The sequence below is a fragment of the Salvelinus sp. IW2-2015 genome, linkage group LG27 (assembly GCF_002910315.2).
Source record: "Salvelinus sp. IW2-2015 linkage group LG27, ASM291031v2, whole genome shotgun sequence".
Taxonomy (NCBI): Eukaryota; Metazoa; Chordata; class Actinopteri; order Salmoniformes; family Salmonidae; genus Salvelinus; species Salvelinus sp. IW2-2015.
Window position 1 is genome coordinate 18,701,405 of NC_036867.1, and position 20,555 is coordinate 18,721,959.

The window sequence follows — 20,555 nt, forward strand, 5'->3', positions numbered from 1 at the left end:
GAGTCTCATATTGTGCAGTGCGCCAGAACGGCAACTAATATTATACATGAGACATGTTACGGGAAAAAAGGCGTAAAGCATCACGAGGGTGCTGTCAGGCGGGGGAGTGCTGAAGTAAGACTGAGTAATCACACAGCCAAATATTATGTAAGAGAATCTTTAATACATAAAATACAAAGAGCGTTCAAGGAGGGGCAATGCAAAGCTAGCCTCTCTAATTCTGCTTTGCAAGAATCTCAAATATATTGGATTTTTAACCTTCACCTTCCTTCTTTCTACTTTCCTCCACTCCGTCGCCTCATTGCTCTAAAGCTCCGACACCCAAGTATACCGCACACACGCACACAAAAACCAAAAACACCAACATCAATGAGTGGGAAAGAGTAGCACAGTCCAACAGAGCACACCTCTATCTCCCTTATGAGCCCTGCTGTAATCATACTACTCCTTGCTCACAAGCCTACTTTCATTAATTCTATTGCTTTCAGACGGCAGGCATATTGTCACATTTCCCTGGAATGCTTTCCAACAGCCTTGAATGACCCACATTTGGAAAACACTTGAAGCGGTCTTCCTGCGTCCATTATCGATTTGGCCTTACACAATGCGATGACTGAGCATTGCTCTGGCATGCTGCAAATCCGAGCAGCAGGGGAACACAGGCTCAACCAGAGAACCGAGTCGAGCTTTTGAGGATGTATGATTAGTGGAGAATGAAGAACAGGGCAATTTGAAGAAGACAAAATGATGCGAGAAACATCCATCACACCCCATATCAAATGGCGCGGAGAACTAGCCCCGGGTACACAGGCCGCGCCAGGGTGATGACGAGTGGGGCCTTTGATGGTGGAAGAGGAACAAGAATACAAGCCCAGTGAGCTCCTGCAGAGCGCAGGCGGATGGAATCTCTTGCGAAATTCACTGTCCGTCTGAGAAGCTAGGCTCAAACCGTAGGTTATACAGCGGTGGATTATCCTTAACCTATGAGCTTCACATTTGGTACGCTAATCTCGACGCAGATAGCTGTTCGTGTCCGTAACCGGATTATCTCACTGGTGGTAATTGAGAGCAACCAGACTCATGCTTCATCACAACAGCACTACTTGATTCTTTCTTCTCGTCGTCTTTTCCAGCTTATCGGACCTAATGATCCCGTATGGGATGATAGCATAGAGACCCCACATGGTATTTATCTCTTCCAAAGATTTCAAAGCGCCCTCTACCCTCCATCGCGTGCGGTGACTTCTGGCAGGTAACCCATACACAATGAATCTATAACACGGAGTTTTATAAGTCGCTCCACGTCTATGCCTTCTTCTCTCGACATTCATTGGCTGCGCAGCTTTATGGTCCTCTCTCTTCCTGGCTCGTCTCTTCTTCATGTCGTCTCTGCGGACTCTGGCTGGTCTGCGTTCTTCTCGTTCGGTTCGATTCTACTTATCTACGTTTCTTCGGCGTCCTTCGTGCTATCAAGCACATATACGTACTATGACTCCCTGTATCACATACACTATTCTCCTACATACATTCGCTTCGTACTTCTCCTCACTAACCCGCGCTCTTCTCTCATCGCCTTCACCATTACATCCTCACATCTCCATAGTCCTATCTCCCATCTTACCAGTGTATGCGTCACTTGCGTGCGACATCTCACGAGCTAAATGTCTCTGTCGAGTTTGTCTTCTCGGACGACATCCCACGAAGCTTGGGTCGGGCGCAGGTCGTGCTGGATAATTGCTCTGTCGGCTCGGAGGCGAGTCCTCGCATTTCTGTATAGAGGTCTTGCTGCACCATAATCGGACTCTCGCCGGTCCAACGCATTCGGAGTAGCACGAACTAACATGGTCACCAAATCGAAAGGGGGAGCTTCGGGGCCAGTGGAATCACAAAGTCGTTCGGTTGTTTTGTCTCTGCTCCACGACACCACACATCTTCGCGTCAAGCGGCCGTGCTTGTCAGTCTTTTTTGAAGGTTAACCCCGCCCCAGAGAAGTCCAGACTCCTTGGTTTTTGGTTGTATGAGTTTTACTTATGTCCTCTCAGAGTACTAGGCGACAAAGACGTTCAATATCAGACAATATAGTATCCTTTATGACATTCTATTTTTGGCCAAACAGGTCAGTGGTTTTATTTAGGCATGAATGTGTTCATCTACATGCGTACTTCATACTCTATGGTGCGACACTGCAGTCTTACCTATCCAGTCAGTAAAGAACCATATTATATCAGTGTATTCCTTTTTTGAAAGGGAGGCGTTGCGATGAGAATAGGGTGTCTCAAAATGTCAAAGACTCACAGGCATGAGCATACAATCGAGGACCATTCTAGAACCCAATATCCTCAAAGTTTCTATAGGCTCTCAGTATAAGTCACTCTCGACGACACCTAAGAGCTTAAGCACCTAATTGCTATTACGGGGTTAGATGAAGAACATACGTATATGGCTTATATCAGACTATATCTTGCAGTGCATTCATTTCATATTGTGTAATCTATTTTGTTCTTTGGTCTATGTTCGTGGCTTCGCTATTACTTGAGCCAATCATCCAGCGTGACACAATTACACTATGCGTGCGCTTCGGGATATTTATGCCAGGGTTACCGATATATAGGCGACTTGCCTAATAAGCCTATACATCGTGAAAACTCCACCCCACTCCAAGCATCGAGAGGCCAATGTGCTCCGCTAGCGTGCCATAACAAGGCTGTATCAGCAGCCACCTAGCCAGTCAATGCATCAGCTGTGGGTACTGCTTGTAGTGTCTGTAATATGTAAGCATGGACAGAACACGCCTACAGGACTGTTCCGTATACCACAATGAGCCACACCTAATCCCTTGTATAGAGCACTTCAAAAGTAGCACCCACCCTATATTAAAGCTACCAATGAGCGTGCCACTGTTGCCAATACGCAAACGCGATAGACCAGCCTGGCTCCCGATTCTAACCCATCCGCCCATCTTGAGTTAGAGAAGGTACCGCCACAAGTACGCGGATCCAAGTGCATGTTACACAATTATGTACCTGCCACCTAGCCAATTAGACGTTCTCTCAAATGGACCCAACACAGAAGTTAACATCGTATTTCGAGTTATTGAGAACGCAGATTGATCACTCTTAAGTTAAGAACCCGAAGATCTCTCTATAATAGGCTGACTAGCTCATTTGTCTGCTCAACGCAACCATTGTGTGTGATGTGTGCCCAGTTTTCAAACACCTAAACTGATGTGCATGTGTGCCACGTGTGTGATACCCAGGGCTCAAAGGCTGTGTGTGTTGTTGTGTTGTGTGTGTGTGTGTGTGTGTGTGTCTATAATGTGAGTGTGTGTTGTTGTGTTGTCGTTACGCGCTGTGTGTGTGTCTGTCGCACAGGCCTTGGTGCTGACCTCTGTAGGTGTGTGCGTGGTGCTCGTGTCGAGCGATAATAGTGTGTGTGTGTGTGTGCTTGTTCGTGTCTAGCTTACGTGCGTGTGGTGTGTTGAAAATGCGGCATGATTGTGATCCCTCGTGAGTGGTGCATGGTGAGAGGTTGGTTTGTACACACGAGCAAGTTATGCTTTTATCAAGCATGTACCGGCTGTCCCTGTTGTTTGAAAAGTGCACCTGACTTGAATAGCACCATTTTTGAATGGGGCTTTTTGCTGTCATGTGCTGTATGTTACTCTTTAATGTCACCTGTTATATTTATTATTAAAGCACCTCCATAGCCCATGAAAAAAAAGCTACCAGTACACTCTACACTGCCTCTTTCTTGTTTGTTGGATCCTTTTTTCATCCACAAGTGATTTGCTAAAAAGACACATCAATATCCATTAATCCAAACATCTACATTCAAAATAGTACCAATGCGAGGGCCCAGGCTTCCTTATGAAAATTTTGGCCTAGCTACATCTACTACACACACCTCACTAACCAACAGCCTATCATCTGCCAATAACACCATGCGAATACTAGCGCACAAACTCATAAAAGGACTCCAGCCTAGTCTACTCCACAAGCAAGAGATCAGCACGTTTTAAACACAGGATTTACGAATCACACAGTGCAGACAGATCATTGTCCAATACACTATTCCATCATTGTTACATGGCCTCTGAGAACCCATTTCGTATTAAAACTATAATGTCTCCCATAATACTTCACAAAGGGCTGTGCAAGGAGCGACGAGCGTATTTGAGGCCCTATTGGTCCTGTCTAATCCGCAAGGCTGGGCTCCCCTGCCACGCTCCTCTCTAGAACTCTCAATAACACCTCGCCTCACCACATCCCTCCCTCCATTCTAGCCCAGCGCAAAGCCCGTCACAACCATAACCATCCGATACCCTCGCTATTGCGCAAACCCCTCTAACACGACCCCCTCTTACCCACCATCGGGCCTAACTCTAATCCCAACTCTAACACCGGTGCCCTAGCGCTCAAACGATCACAGCGCCACCCACCTCAGCGCCAACGCCTCTCCCGGACATCGTTACATCCACTCCTTACTCGCCCACCCTCCAAAACCCTGCTATTTCTCTCTCTCTCTCTTAGACACCATCTCCTTTGCTTATCCTCCCTCTTGTCTTCTCGCTCCCCCTCCCTCTCTCCCCCCTGCTATTCCTCCTCTCTCTTTCTCCCTCTTATCCTCCTCGCTTGTCTCTCGCTCCCCTCCCCTCTCTCCCCCGCTGCTATTCTCTCTCTCTCTTCTCCCTCTTATCCTCCCTTGGTCTCTCGCTCCCTCCCTTCCTCCCCTCTATTCTCTCTCTCTCTTTCCTCCCCTCTCGTATGCCTTCCCGCTTGTCTCTCGCTCCCCCTCCCCTCTCTCCCCCCTTGCTATTTCTCTCTCTTCTTTCTCCCTCTCTTATCCTTCCCGCTTGCACACACACACACACAACACACACACACACACACACACACACACAATTTGCGTCAGAAAAACACCATTAACAAGCATCTCTTTTAAAATGACATCTGCCTTCTCAATAATGAAAACCTTTCCTTCTGTGTGGCATTACATGAATACAGGCTACATAATGACATGCACGGACCTACTGTCAGCGTACCTTCAGCTCAACATGGGGGAGTAAAGGAGCCAGCTGGTCTAATGGCTGCGTATCCAATGGCACCCTATTACTTATATAGTGTGCTACTTTTGACCAGTGCTCTATAAAGGGAATAGGGTGCCATTTGGTACGAAGCCTGTGCGTGTCTCTGGTCCATGCTTACATATTACAGACACAGCAGTACCACAGCTGATGCATTAACTCGACTGTATGGCAGCAATGGCTCTCATAATGACTGGGGTGATTTCACATTAATGCATAATAACACCATTTGGCAACCCGGCATAAATCCGAGGCAGCAAAGCGTTGCCGGGTTGTCAGAATAGCAACAAACCAAAAAAAAAATACACATGAAATGATCCTGCAGTAAATGTACATTTCCTAGTTTCATTAACCCCTGTAAGTCTAAGCCCTTAGATCGCAATATCTACTGAGCTAACATATGGAATTGGGTTCAAATGGATCATTTAGCCATTTGATTTTGAATTTTGAGACCCCCTTTTTAAAAAGGAAACACTGAATTTGGTCTTTACTGCTATAGCCCATAGAAACGCATTGAATAACACATTCATAAATGGCAAAACAGACCGTCCAAAAATAGATCATAAGGAACAAGGTTTTGAAGCGTCTGTCCTATATCTGAGAGACATAAGAAAACTCAACAACAAAAACCAAGAGCCTGGTACTGGGTTACCTTCAAACGACACCCCTGGAGCGTGTGTGTGTCGTAGAGCAGAACAACCGACACCTTTGTGTTCGTGAAGCTCCCCCTTTCGATATTGGTGACATGTTAGCTCGTAGCTCCAATGGTTAGGCCCGGAGAGTCCGTTTGGTGAGAAGACCTCTTCAAAATGAGGACGCCCGCCGACAGAGTTCAGACGACTGCCCTAAAGCTTGTGGATGTCGTAGAGCCAAACGACCAACATTGTCGTTTCCACGACAGTCTCATGGTGGTGGTGACTTGTGAGTTTGTAGCTCATACCGTTTGGGATTTACAGACGATTTCGTGACAATTGTCTTGTCAGGATCATCTCTATTGTTATGCAATAGACGCAAACTTCATATCACCACAAGAAACAGCAAGTCTCGAGCATAAACACACAGGGAGCTATTCAGTATTCAAACTGACATCACCGATCATTTTATGGGTTACCTGCCAGAAGTCAGCCACGGTGGAGGGTAGAGGGCCTTGTGAAGAGATGTACATGGGGTTCCTCGGGTCATGGTCCATCTGGGAAAAGACGGGAAGAAGAACAAGAGTTGTGTGTGAAAACTGGGTGACCTCTACAGTGGAAAGGGACAAGAACATACTGCCTGGTTGCGTACCAAATGGCACCATTTGGAACACAACCCTGTCTCTACGGTTAGAGCTAGCTTATCAAGACAGTGAAACAGCAGTCCATGCATTCTCTCTGAGGAGCTACGGGTTGTACTCCCTCCCACCTAGTCTCCTCTACGGCCGCCCGGGTCTCCGTTTTTGTTTTCACATTTATTTCTTCACTCCGTTCATTTCTCTCACTCTCGCCCCCCTCTGTTACCTTTCCCCCCTCTCTATCCTCCAGGCATGGCTATTCTTTAATGCCTCTGATTAGAGGAAGACCATGTTCAAAGGAAATTACATTGCCTCTCCAACATATTATTGATGCTAGTCAGAGAATGTCACAGAGGCCTATAGAAGAGGCGCTCGGGGTGTCTCTCTCTCTCTGTGTGTGTGTGTGTGCGCGTGTGCGTGTATGGGTGTGGAGTGTTGGCATGCAGAACCTGGAGATACAGAGGGTGGAGGAAAAGATAGAAGGAGTTCTGCAATTGCCCCTGAAGCTCTGTTTTATATTAAAGATCCAACATAATGGGCTTGATACCAGCTCTACATTCAGCTCCACCGAAAAAGACCCTGGCCTTTACCGTCTGTCTATTCATATTAGTCTGGGAAAGCCAATGAACAAAGGGGAGACTACTAACGTTTACAAAATATCTGATATTTACAAGACAAATTGCACATGAGCATTAGTCATGGCTATTGTTAAAAGGAGAAGAAGAATAGAGAAGACATGAGTAAACCCTTTGGAATTTGGGCTATTTTGTAACACACAGACAAAGCCATTGTTTCATTACAGAATATAGTTTTTTTTTTATATTCGGCTGATTAGAGTCTGGTTATTTCGGTGAGACCATCAGTCAAGCACACTTCAAGCACCATGAATGTGTAATGATGGGGTGCAACAGAATTTGTATTCCCCAAATAAACACTTTGGTTTCCATTTAAGGTGGGCAGCCTGCGCTAACCAGAGCTAACCAGCTGAATCAGTGCACTTCAGTTCATTGGGCATTTGTACTTTATGGGCTCCGTTTTGCAATGTGCCAAAAAACATGGTTGTTCTGTATTTTTTGAGGTAAACATGGTATTACGGTATATTTTTCCACAGTCCGAGTTCTGTTTTGTATGAAATGAATCATAGCCCTTGTATGTTCCCATGCCTTCATACTGCAAAGGTTCATACAATACAACAGTTGCATTCAATAGTCTTGCATTGAGATAAGTATATATCTTAATATAGAGAAGAAGAAAGGGATAAACCTTTGTGTTACACAGAAATCAGTCCTGAATCTCCACTGGATGACACTCCAATGACTGACATCCACACCCATTACTATGGAAATGGATGCAATTGTGTAGCACTTACAGGGAGCCATTTAGGGCTGGAGCAATAACAGAGAGGAGACAGAGGCTGAGTCCATAAAGGCACCCTATTCCCTGTATAGTACACTACTTTTGACCAGGGCCCATATGGCTCTAGTCAAAAGTAGCACACTATATAAGGATAGGGTGCTATTTGGGATGCTCCCAGATAATAATACCAGGATCTGCTGTAAGAGACACAGTAGATTGTCTTAATGGACGTCTTATCTTCTTTTATGAACTTCTTTCTTTATGAGATTTCATAGTAGTTATATTAGCACCGACTAGGGGAGATGATTATATAGGTTTAACTAAATTCTAATCACTTTGACTACAGATGTGAAGCATAAGATATGGAAACGTATACCTGCTATACTCAACCATAATATGAAGCTAGCTAGCATGGTCCATTAAAATGCACCTGGCTTTACAAATACATTTTGTGAGATCACCTGGAATTCCTGTTGCCGAGCCGTGTTATTTGAAACGGCATTTCTGGAGAAGAACTAAAGAAATGAATGCCCTTTCCATTCTACGCGCTAACGCCTCAGTTAGATAGCGGTGCTTTGTTAGCATCACACTCTCCTGCCTAGTTGAAATTCCACAGATAGCTTTTTTTATTTTTTTATATCCTGACAGAAATGAAAGACTTGATGCTAAAAGCTAGAGGCTCCAGCTCCCTGTTGGGCAATCTCAAGGACACAGACATACAGTAGCTATGCGCTGCCTGACATCACTGTATGAATACTAAAGGCGGCACATGAAAAGATGGCCTCCGTATTTCAGCTTCTCTCCTGCTCTTCTCTCTCTGTTGGTGGGAAAGCTAGATAGACCTTGGGAAAACAGCATCTTTACCAAATAAAAGCTGTTTGGTTTGAGGTAAAAAATTTTAAAAAACGAACAGAATATTCTAATCTTATTAAATATTTAAACAATTATTCCCTTGTAGTGCACTACTTTTGACCAGGGCCCATAGGGCTCTGGTTAAAAGTAGTGCTATTTAGGGAATAGAGTGCAATTTAGAACGCAGAACACTGCGTGCTGGATTCCTTTCAGCTAAACCTCACACCAATGACATTGTACATTGTGGGTGCCCAATCGTCTGTTGACCTGAGCTGAAGAGGTTTGGAGGAGCATCGGGGCATAATGGGTGTCTAAGGTAATTTTTTGTGCCACCCCTCCATGACTGTGGGGGTAGAGAGGATGCCCCCCCTTACCACCCCATTACCACTCGAACCCGGCATTCCAAGAAAGAGATGACAAATGATTTACTTGTGGGCCATTTCCCTTGGGCTAATGAGGAGGAAGAGGGTGTGTTGACAGATGTAATTATGGTAGTTTCGCAGGGCTCAGCCAGGGGTCCTGTTGTGGCGTAATTACCATGCTTTCATCCGTACAGCGCTGGATCACTGATTACTGTGTCTACTCCGCTCTGCTCTGCACCAAGCACAGCATAACCCACTCTGACTACTAATAGCAACACGGAGGAGTGGAGAAACGACTCCAAAGGACAACTCCACTTGTCATTTAATTGTTTCCCACTTTGAAAGGAAACGCAAATACAGGGAAGAGATCATTTGGTTTGACGTTCTAATATTGGAGAGATGGAAATGGATCATTACAGATCTTGAAAGGACAATCTTGTGGAAGTTGTTCTTATCAAACAGAGATAGAAATAGGGAGGAGAGCGATGAGATTCAGCCCAACGACAACACGGATATGTAGAAGTCGATTTTATAGTATGGCTTCAGAAGCAGTAATACGTATAGATTGTTATAATGAAAGGATGATATCACTATATCTTAACACATTACGAATACATTAAAATGCATGAAATACAATAAATACACGCGGTCAACAGTGCTTGACTTGGTCTGAAATAGGTGCCAGTAATCATTTTTGGGTGCAGGTAGACAGCAAATTCTCCAGTATAAAAAAATCTATAAAAAAACACTGAGAGTGTCAAATCAACACTGAAAGCGTTGAGTCTGTGGACCCATATAGACACCGTAACAGTGTTAAATGAACACACTGCTTATTGTAAAGCCTTATTCAAATCTTTCCCAGAATGCCACCCATGACAGCTCCGGTGAGCTCCTGCCCAAGTCAAGCACTGGTGTTCAAACTTCCAGATGTCCTGTTAGGTGGTATACAGTAATAGGCTTTTAGTCCATCTCTCCAAAGAGTTTTCCCTGCTGTATTTGAAAGGCATAGTGTCCTATTCTTTTTCAACGGAATCCATCTCTAGCAGCCTCAGGGGAAATCAGAACTGGCATTTACTATGAAATGTTTTTTTCGTTTTTTAAAATACAGGAATATAACCCTGAACTTTTCTGATATTTGAGCTTTGTTCTGGGGACACATTATTGAGTCTAAATAATAATACACCCATTGTTCTGGAAAGAGTACATTAAAACAGAGCTGTTATCTCAAGAGAGCAGCCATTTCAAAACAGGGAAGGTGACAAACTATTATTTCACAAGACACGGCAAATTCATTGAGGTGCAAAGTGTGGCGGGAACAAAGGCAACAGGATCAATAGGCACATTTATGACAAATCACAAAAACAAATTGACTTTCAAATCAGATCTCAACTGGTCTTTGTGTAGAGCTGCAACAATAAAGCTTAAAAGAAACATAAAGCGAAAGGAGTATGGGATGTGGACTGGTACTCACAATTGGGCTAGCATTGATGTAATCGGAGTTGCCATGGTTATTCTCGGCCTTCAAGGTTATTCTGGAATGATCATCTGTAGTAGAAATACATAACTCACCACACATTTTTTTTGCTTTTCCACGATTGAAACATTGAACTATTGATAAATGATAAGGAATAGAAAATCATTTCTTGGTCAGTTCACATGGTCATGAATAACACAGGAATAACCTAGTAATCGACTACTGAGAGATGTGGTCATACTGCGGTCAATCGTGACCACACGGTCAGAGAGGTGTAAAACTACTCACAGACGACCACGGCGTCGGTGAGGTTCCTCTTGGTGTTGTGTTTGTCCTGGCCCACGTTACAGGCGCCGGGCTCAGCCAGGTAGCCACACATCGCCTCCCACTCCTTCTCCAGACGGTTCTTGTTCTTCAAGTGGTCCTCCATGTACGACTGAGCAGACAAAGGGGAGAGAAGCGGATGCCATTTAAAAACAACCCACATAACTAAATAATCTAACAAAAGGTAATGAACTGGAATTGGAAAGGTAATTACATACAGAAACATTTAGAGGGGAGGGATGGAGTAGGGTGCCCCCAGAATATAGAATATTTTGTGATTGTCATTCACTGTCTAGAATAGATCAAATCAAAGACAAAACAACTAATGCCTATGTTGTAGACCCACTCTATTTCAGTGGATCTCAAAAGCCTTCCTACCTACACACTGGAGCAGAATACTAAACCCATGTCATCAGACAGACCAACAGACAGGCTCTAGACAGCTCTAGAGACATGATCAGGTACAGTATCATGGTAAATCGTCCTAAGCTTCTCCATGGTGTAAACATTAAGGGGAGGGGGGAGGGGTAAATGCATGAGGTGTTGGGACAGTAGGGACCGCCGAAAACCACTCCTCGCAATTAAGACCCCTGAAAGGCCTGTCTGCATTGGAAATACTTGGAAATACTTGGCGCTTCAATCACCGTCTTTCAAACCGCTTGCACAGCCCCTGATAAGATTGTCTGCGTTTAAGCCGTCGATCGGAGAAGACAAAATTGAATTAGCTAGGGAGACAAAGGAGAAAAGAAGAAAACCAGAACACGCAGCTCCTCTCATAGACCAGGAAAGGTCTTATTGAGCTCGGAGGCTGCGGAGAAGACTCTTTTTCAGAGGAGTAGTGTTCGCCTGACGCTTGTATCAACGCTCCCTGCTCCCCACAGGGTTAAACGGTTTAGACCGTCATTGTGTTAGGCCTGCATTGTGTAAGCAATACCCAGATGTGCTCGGCTTTTATCACACATTAAAGACGGTGGAGGTGCGTTGGCTTGGGGAGGTGATGCACGGTGGTTATCTACAGCTCAGTTAAGGCTGTCAAACAACTCTCAACATGGACACAGCAGACACGCAGATATATACAGGGACATACTTTGAGATAGTACAGCACATTATGGGAAATTAGCCCCTCTAATATCCCCTCTTCCGCCATTCACTATAGGGAGAAAATATGAATGTCAAGTGATATCTCCGTCAAAAACTAGCAGATAGTTTATTTTTTATTTTTTAATATATTTGTTTTACCCCCTTTTTCTCCCCAATTTCGTGGTATCCAATTGTTAGTAGTTACTGACTTGTCTCATCGCTACAACTCCGGTACGGGCTCGGGAGAGACAAAGGTCGAGAGCCATGCGTCCTCCGAAACACAACCCAACCAAGCCGCACTGCTTCTTAACACAGCGCGCATCCAACCCGGAAGCCAGCCGCACCAATGTGTCGGAGGAAACACTGTACACCTAGCGACCTGGTCAGCATGCACTGCGCCCGGCCCGCCACAGGAGTCGCTAGTGCGCGATGAGACATGGATATCCCTACCGGCCAAACCCTCCCTAACCCGGAAGACGCTAGGCCAATTGTGCGTCGCCCAATGGACCTTCCGGTCGCGGCCGGCTGCGACAGAGCCTCGGCTCGAATAGCAGACAGTTTTTGACAGCAGTTTTTATTCATTTCTGAGGTTCCGGTCTGCGTCCCAAATGGCACCCTATTCCCTATTTTATTAAACCTTTACTTTATCAGGGAGTCCTAATGAGTCCAAGGTCTCTTTTACAGATGAGCCCTGAATTACATAAATGACAGAAAATACACACATCAAAATCTAAATTCAAAATGCAAACAGAAAGAAAAACACGGTCATAAAAAACAAAGATATTCATCAGTAAAAAGGTCCTCAATCAGCGTTCTAAATTGGCCTAGAGGCACCAAAACATCACATTTCAGAACATTCTGAAGATTGTTCCACAGACAAGGTTCAAACACACTAAAAGCTGATTTACCTAACTCAGGAATTTCCAGTTAGCCATCCCTGAGACTGGGTGCGATAACTCGTATGTCTAAAGTTTAGTAATGGATGTTAGGTACAGTGGGACTTTTTGTAAAAGGGCTTCATATATGAAAACATAGGAACGTATCAACCTACGTGACATCAAAGAGGGCCAACCGACTTTCTGGTGGAGAATGTAGTGATGAGCACTAAAATTGTCGCCTGTAATAAAGCGCAGTGCGCGATGATAAACTGCATCTAACGGCTTTAATGTAGCGGCAGCTACGTTCATATACAGTAGATGACTTCGCCATAATCTGATAGGAACGTCGACTGAATAATCAGCTTTCTACTACTACTGCTATTTCTATAGAAGAAACCCATTTTCATTCTCAGCTTCTTAACTAACTCATCAATATGCTTTTTATGAGACAGCTTTTCATCTATCCAGATGCCCTGATATTACTTTTGACCAGGGCACCGGTCAAAAGTAGTGCACTATATAGGGAATACGGTGCCATTTTGAACTCATTCTGGACCCATGTCTTGACAGTTGACTGACAGGGTGTCATGAACCCTTGACAGAGCCAGTCACATGCAGTGGGGAACAAGTATATTGGACTTGTCTCAAATGGCACCATATTCCCTATATAGTGCACTACTTTTCACCAGGGCCCATGGGGCTCTAGTCAAAAGTAGTAGACTATGTAGGGAATAACGTGCCATGTAGGATGCAGATACTGTAGCTCCACAGCATGACACCCCTCCCACTCCCCTACACAGACATACAGTATAAACTCTATATTAGTACAGACTATACATTCAGAAGGGCTACAGAATTGCCGCCATTCAACGGCTTACTCTGCGCCTATCACAAATTGTAATACAAATGTTTTTTATGTGGAAGCTTTGTATGTAGTGATGTAGCAGCCTGCAAGTGGATCGGATGAAGCAGCGGACCACCTCCTCTTCTAGAGGCAGAGAGTGTGCGTCCTATTCTCTAGTCTACCTAGTACACTACTTTTAACCAGAGCCCTATGGGCCCTGTTCAAAAGTAGTGCACTATGTAGGGAATAGGGTGCCATTTGGAATGCAAGGTCGGAGTAACAGGGTTCAGTAAATAAGGGATTAGTGTCTGGGCTGCCAATCAAAGATGCTGAGAGGACGGGTGTCAAGGAAACACTGAGTAATCCCCCTAACAACAGCCCTCACAGGCCACATAGAGAAGCGACATTAACTCACACGGAGGAAATAAAGACACAACAGGTAACACAACGTTGCTACTGTATTGTTGCTGTCATAAAAGTTGTGCAGGTGTGTTCCCAGAGTCCCTAACGGTAACTGACTATGAAATACTGTGTGAAGTCACAGGGGATACAATGGGGAAAGTATAATGTGTCTGAAAAGAGTAGTAGGCGGCCTACTCATAATCTGAGGTCAGGGACAGCCTGGAGAGGAAGGGCATGGCAATCAGTCCTATCAATCAGGGATGGAATAAAAGGGAATAAAATCACTTATACATGATATATTTCCTGTTATAAACTGGGTGGTTCGGGCCCTGACTGCTGATTGGCTGACAGCCGCGGTATATCAGACCATATACCACGGGTATGACAAAACATTTATTTTTACTGCTCTAATTACATTGGTAAACAGTTTATAATAGCAATAAGGCACCTCGGGCGTTTGTGGTATATGGCCAATAGGGCCTTGTCGTGCGTAAGAACAGCCCTTAGCCGTGGAATATTGGCCATATACCACACCCCCTCGTGCCTTATTGCTTAATTATCCTCTCCTGCCTTACTCCAACAAATTATTATTTTTCAATTAGATTTGACATGGAAGTAAGTCATAAAAATGATGCAATGTCGCCGTGGGCTTGCTATCGATTTTCTGAGGCAACAAATAACCATTTACGGAGGGTACATATACAGTAAGAACGGAAATGATATCAACATCACAACCATATCTACTGGACAGCATAAAAACAGTCCCCCAAAAAACTAAAACATGACTCCAAGGGAAATCAAAAATGGAACAACAAGGTAAAAGCAATCGGGCTGAAAGCCTGCCAGCAAGAATCACATAGCTGGTATTACTGTTCATGTCCTAAAAAGTCTGTTTGTCTTTGAGTACTGTATGTTTGAAATTGGTTACACAGTATGTACATATTGTGCATTGAAATAATCCATAAACATTCTAATTTATGGTGAATAAGCGTCAGCAACAGAAGGTCTACAAAAATAGGAGAGAATAAAGTCAAGGCAATAATACAGACTAACCCCATCATCGCTGACTCTGATTTTGAACCTTGGAAGTCATTATATACATCTCACAGTGAAAAGTCACTGTATATCCAGGACTAACATAATGGTATGTGGTTCATGACTTTGAGGCAGAAATACAGATACATGATTAATAGGGCTGCGTCCTAAATTTACATGAACATTTTTGTCATTTAGCAGACGTTCTTAACCAGAGACTTACAGTGAGTGCATTCCCTCTTAAGATACACTACATGACCAGAAGTATGTGGACACCTTCTCGTCAAACATCTCACTCCAAAATAATGGACATCAATACCACTCTCTCTGAAGGCTTTCCACTAGATATTGGAACATTGCAGCAGGGACTTGCTTTCATTCAGCCCCAAGAGTATTAGTGTGGTCGGGCACTGATGTTGGGCGATTAGGCCTGGTTCGCAGTCGACGTTCCAATTCATCCCAAAGGTGTTCGATGGGGTTGAGGTCAGGGCTCTGTGCAGCCCAGTCAATTTCTTCCACACCGATCTCGACAAACCATTTCTGTATGGACCTCGCTTTGTGCACGGGGGCATTGTTATGCTGAAACAGGAAAGGGCTTCCCCAAGCTGTTGCCACAAAGTTGGAAGCACAGAATCATCTAGAATGTAATTGTATGCTGAAGCATTAACATTTCCCTTCACTGGAACTAAGGGGCATAGCCAGAACCATGAAAAACCGTCCCAAACCGTTATCCCTCCTCCACCAAACTTTACAGTTGGCACTATACATTGGGGCAGCTAGTGTTCTCCTGGCATCAGCCAAACCCAGATTCGTCCGTCGGACTGCCAGATGGTGAGGCGGGCTTCATCACTTCAGAGAACGCGTTTCCACTGCTCCAGAGTTCAATGGCGGCGAGCTTAACACCAGTCCCGCTGATGCTTAGCATTGCGCATGGTGATCTGAGGCTTGTGTGTGGCTACTCGGCCATGGAAACCCATTTCATAAAGCTCCCGACGAACAGTTCTTGTGCTGACGTTGCTTCCAGAGGCAGTTTGGAACTCAGTAGTGATGTGTTGCAACCGAGGACAGACAGTTTTTACGCACTACGTGCTTCAGCACTCGGGGGTCCCGTTCTGTGAGCTTGTGTGGCCTACCACTTTGCGGCTGAGCTGTTGTTACTCATAGATGTTTCCGCTTCACACTAACAACACTTATAGTTGACAGGGGCAGCTTTAGCAGGGCAGAAATGTGACGAACTGACTTGTTGGAAAGGTGGCATCCTATGACGGTGCCACGTTGAAAGTCACTGAGCTCTTCCGTAAGGCTATTCTACAGCCAATGTTTGTCTATGGAGATTGCATGGCTATGTGCTCAATTTTATACACCTGTCAGCAATGGGTTTCGTTGAAATAGCCAAATCCACTCATTTGAAGGGGTGTTCTCATACTTTTGTATATATAGTGTAGCTGGGTGAGACAACCACACATCACAGTTGTAGTAAGTCAATGTTTCCTTGATAAAGAAGTTATCAGCAAAGTCAGTGCTAGTAGGAAAAAACAAGTGCAAGCAAATTGCTCAAATGACACCCTATTCCCTATTCCCTATTTAGTGCATAACATTTGACCATGGCTCAGATCAAAAGTAGTGCACTATATAGGGTGCCATTGGGGATGAAGCCCAGGTGAAACTTGGATGAGAGTAGATTGGGCCAGAAAGAGCCTCCTAATCCAGTGATTTAGATGTAGGTGTGATCTATAGGAGAGCCCAGCCCAGCATGCGATCTTGGTAGAGCAAGGTACTCATCGCTCCCACAGTCCACACTGCATGAGATCCACAGAGAACAGCACAGGAGAGATGAAAAAAATTGGCTCTGACATCAGTGATACCGAGGCAATCTCACACATGATTACACGTGAGGTGCGAATGGATTTCAAAAGAGAAACAACCTCCTTGTCAATCACTCAGGAGTCAAAATGGAGTCACGGTCCGTGAGGCTTATATGTGCATTATACTTAGGTTTTCTGAAGAATCTGCAGTGAATCTGTTTGATTCTTACTGTGTAGTATTATCAAAGCAAATACAAATGATGTATATATAGGGAAGGACTTTGTTGTAATGTAAAGGCCAAATATGTTCTATTCAAATGTTTTCAAAAGAGGCGTCTCAACCAACCTTGACATTTGCAATAAAGCCCATCCATGACGAATAAAACACGTTCCTCAAATTCATTCTCATTCACTATAGACTCCAATACAAAAGCCTGACACGTACTGTGATGAATTATACCCCATTAATGAAAACACAGCCAGGCATCTATCCATCTCTTTTATCAAGCTTGTCTGCAATGAATAAAACAAAAGTTGTGCAAAATTAAAACAATCCATTGTGTGTGCAACTAGGGGGGCCCACAAGGGACTCAAAGCCTTTTCAAAGAAAAGCAAAACAAAAATCTGAAACGTTCAACTGACAATCAGCTGGGTAATGATATTTCTCTTTTGAACAGCTCTCATCACACAATGCAATATCCGTCTCGCTTTGGCTTCAACAGAGAGAGAGCAGTAGGGAGAGGGAGAGAGATACATCAGGGAAGAAGAGAGAGAGAGAGAGAGAGAGAGAGAGAGAGAGAAGAGAGAGAGAAGAGAGGAGAGAGAGAGAGAGAGAGAGAGAGAGAGAGAAGAGAGCGTAATAGAGGGGAGAGGTGTCAAGGGAGAGGGATAAAGAGTGAGAGAAAGAGTGAGAGAGAGAAAACATGAGCAAGAGAAAGAACGACAGAGACGACTGGCCAAGATAAAGCGAATGAAAAAAAGAAAAAAAGAGGGAGATAGAGATGGAAAGAAAGACAAGAGATGGAAATAAAAATGGCAGCGATCTAGCCAGGATAGAGAGAGAAAGGGATAGAGAGACAGAGCCAGACAGACAAACAGAATGAAAGCTGGAGGCTGAGTGCTTTGGGGAATAGGAAACCCAGACCAGATCCTATCCTACACACACAATACTCCACACTTACTCCAAACAGGGGTGGCAGGTAGCCCAGCGGTTAAGAGCGTTGGGCCAGTAACTGAAAGGTTGCTGGTTCGAATCTCTAAGACGACTAGGTGACAAATCTGTCGATATGCACCTGGCCCTAATTGCGCTGGATAAGCACGTCTGCTCAAATGTAATGCTCTCCATGATGAAGGGTTAGACAGACTAGAGTTTTTTTTTTTACCAGTATCATGTGTCCGGTGGAGATGTCCATGTTGGTCAGGACAGGCTCCTCGCACCAGGATGAGGTGGAGCTACGGGCAGAGGGGCTGGCCATGGGCCCCCCATCGCTGAACTGAGACGACGCGCTGTTCAGCCGCGAGTGGTGCCGTAGAGGCTCCGGGCGCTCTGATGTCCGCACAGCCATCCGCTGGCGACACAACTCCTGGAGAGGAGAGAGGACCTGATCAGTCTCTGGTTGAGTCTTACTGTATTATCAAATCAAATAAAAAGGACTTTGTTGCAATGTCAAGGCTAAATATTGCAAATACAATATTACTCAAATTCATTCTCATTCATTGAAGACTCCAATACAAAAGCCAGACAGACATTGTTTTTATTAGTTGAGACAACTTCACATGACACCCTGTTAGTCTTTGCAGACTGCATAAGTCTGGGATATCACTGTGGCCTATGGAGCATGGTTTGTAGCAAACCTATCTATATAAATGTCAGTAAATAGAAAACACAGTCAAAGGTCATGCAGTTAACTTTAAAACGCTTGAATTGCCAAGGTCAAGCCAGTATATTGCCACCATTTTACAAAACAAATAGCAATAAACTGTAACAATACATTGGGTTACTGGATGGCAGGGGATGTCTTCATTGTTAAGTATCGAATTCAATTTGTATACATTTGGTAACAATTCCTATGAGCCACTTGTTTTGTAACGCATTAGGTACTTATGTATTCTCTTATAAGGAGGCACAAGCTACTCTGAAGACAATCGTTAAATAGATGAGAAACAAATACAACAAAACTACAGCCCAAAATGAAAGATCCTGCTCACGAGAAACAAAAATACTCCCCCCGTTCAAAATGTAGCAACCACACTCATCTTTAGGTAAGAAGAATCTCATTTTCCATTACTCAAAGAAATGTTAACATAACAGGGAATCAATACATTAAACCCAAAGGATTTTCTTTGAACTGAGCAGCCACTCTCTCATAATTACAAAGCTACAACAGAGATGAGCAACCTATGCATTCACATGTACAGTAGGCCTCTACTTTGGCATTTGGATTGATACTGCAGGTGAAATTCTATTGTTATTCCACGGGAATCAGAGAGATTCAGAAGAGATGTCGATATAAAAGACTCTCTCCCACTGCCGCCACCCCACCATGAAGATTACTCCTCTCTACAAAATGACTCAGCTTTTCTCCCATCATGCCTTGTGCTCACCGACGCTCCATTAGGGATTTGGAGCCTGCGCGTTATCTAGCCAGCCAGTCATCTTCCCCCAACTCAAAAGAGGAGAGAAAAGATAAGAAAAAAACATTTGATAGTTTGAAGGATGCAATCTTACAGAACCCGAATACCCTCTCTCCCCCTTCCTACCTCCCCACTCCCGATAGTGTCAGTCTTATCTGGAGCTGAAGATTTCACCATTATATTCACAGTAATCTGCGAAGCCCATCGTGTTTGGTGTGTAGCTTGCACCAGTCAGACCCACAGACGGATCAACAACCACAATTAACAACCAGGGTTGCATCCCAAAGGGCACCCTATTCCCCATATAAGTGCACTACTTTTGACCAGGGCTCATAGCCTCAAGCCAGGACAGCAGAAGGCAGTGTGTAGGTAAACGTCTTCTGAAAGCAGCACATTGCTACTAGTCTATCTCATGATCTATTATTGTGATATTTCACTCCAGGGACCAGGCCCTATGCCCTGGTCTAGGATCAGCTTTCCCTACGTCAAACCTTAATCATTATAACCATGAGAATCTGCCCTGGGCCACGGCCTCAGGGCACTTTCCATGTCCACCTAATCATTTATCCAGTTTCTCTAGTCTATACCTTTACAGAGTCAAGGGTTGCGTCTCAAATGGCACTGTATTCTCTTTATGGGCCCATAGGGCTAAGGTTGCACAATTCTGTTAACATTGCCAAAATGTCAAGATTTTCCAGGAGTCCCAGTTGGAGTAGGTACCGTAGGTGGAGGAGAGAATGAGCAGGAAATCAGGGAATCCTCCGACTGAGATTTCTGGAAAGCCTGGTAATTTGTGCAACCCTTTTACTTGCATATACCCCCAGTAAATGGGAAGCAGAGAGGATATATGTCCCAGAAAAAAAGCATTTAGCCTAGGCACAACTAGCTTAGGCAGCCGATAGTGGCTGCTCGATCTGCACTATCGTCTACGATTGATGTGCATGTGCATGTAATTTAGGTAAACTATCCCTTTAACTAGCTTTAATGGCAGGGCGCCAGAAAAAAAACAGGGAAACTATGTGAACTGTCTTAATAAAAAACAATATTCCACCACCTTGGCTGAATGCCAACATCCTAAAAATGCGACACAATATAACAATGAATCTGTTCTTGTATGTGCATAGGAAATATGAGGCTACAACAACACCTATATATT

General features: G+C 44.3%; 1 protein-coding gene across 3 annotated transcripts in view; it reads right to left on the reverse strand.

Annotated features, from left to right (window-relative positions):
* The window catches only part of LOC111953520 (receptor-type tyrosine-protein phosphatase N2-like), a 251,504-nt gene that overhangs the window by 19,528 nt on the left and 211,421 nt on the right, over positions 1-20,555 (reverse strand). For 2 of the 3 annotated variants that reach the window (XM_023972862.3, XM_070435454.1), the window contains exons 13-16: positions 18,148-18,348; positions 10,686-10,833; positions 10,395-10,468; positions 6,195-6,272 (exon numbers count right to left, since the gene is read on the reverse strand). In XM_023972862.3, coding sequence (XP_023828630.1) covers positions 6,195-6,272; positions 10,395-10,468; positions 10,686-10,833; positions 18,148-18,348 — 501 coding nt within the window. The remainder of the gene's footprint in view (positions 1-6,194; positions 6,273-10,394; positions 10,469-10,685; positions 10,834-18,147; positions 18,349-20,555) is intronic. The other variant, XM_023972863.3, reaches the window with a different exon arrangement.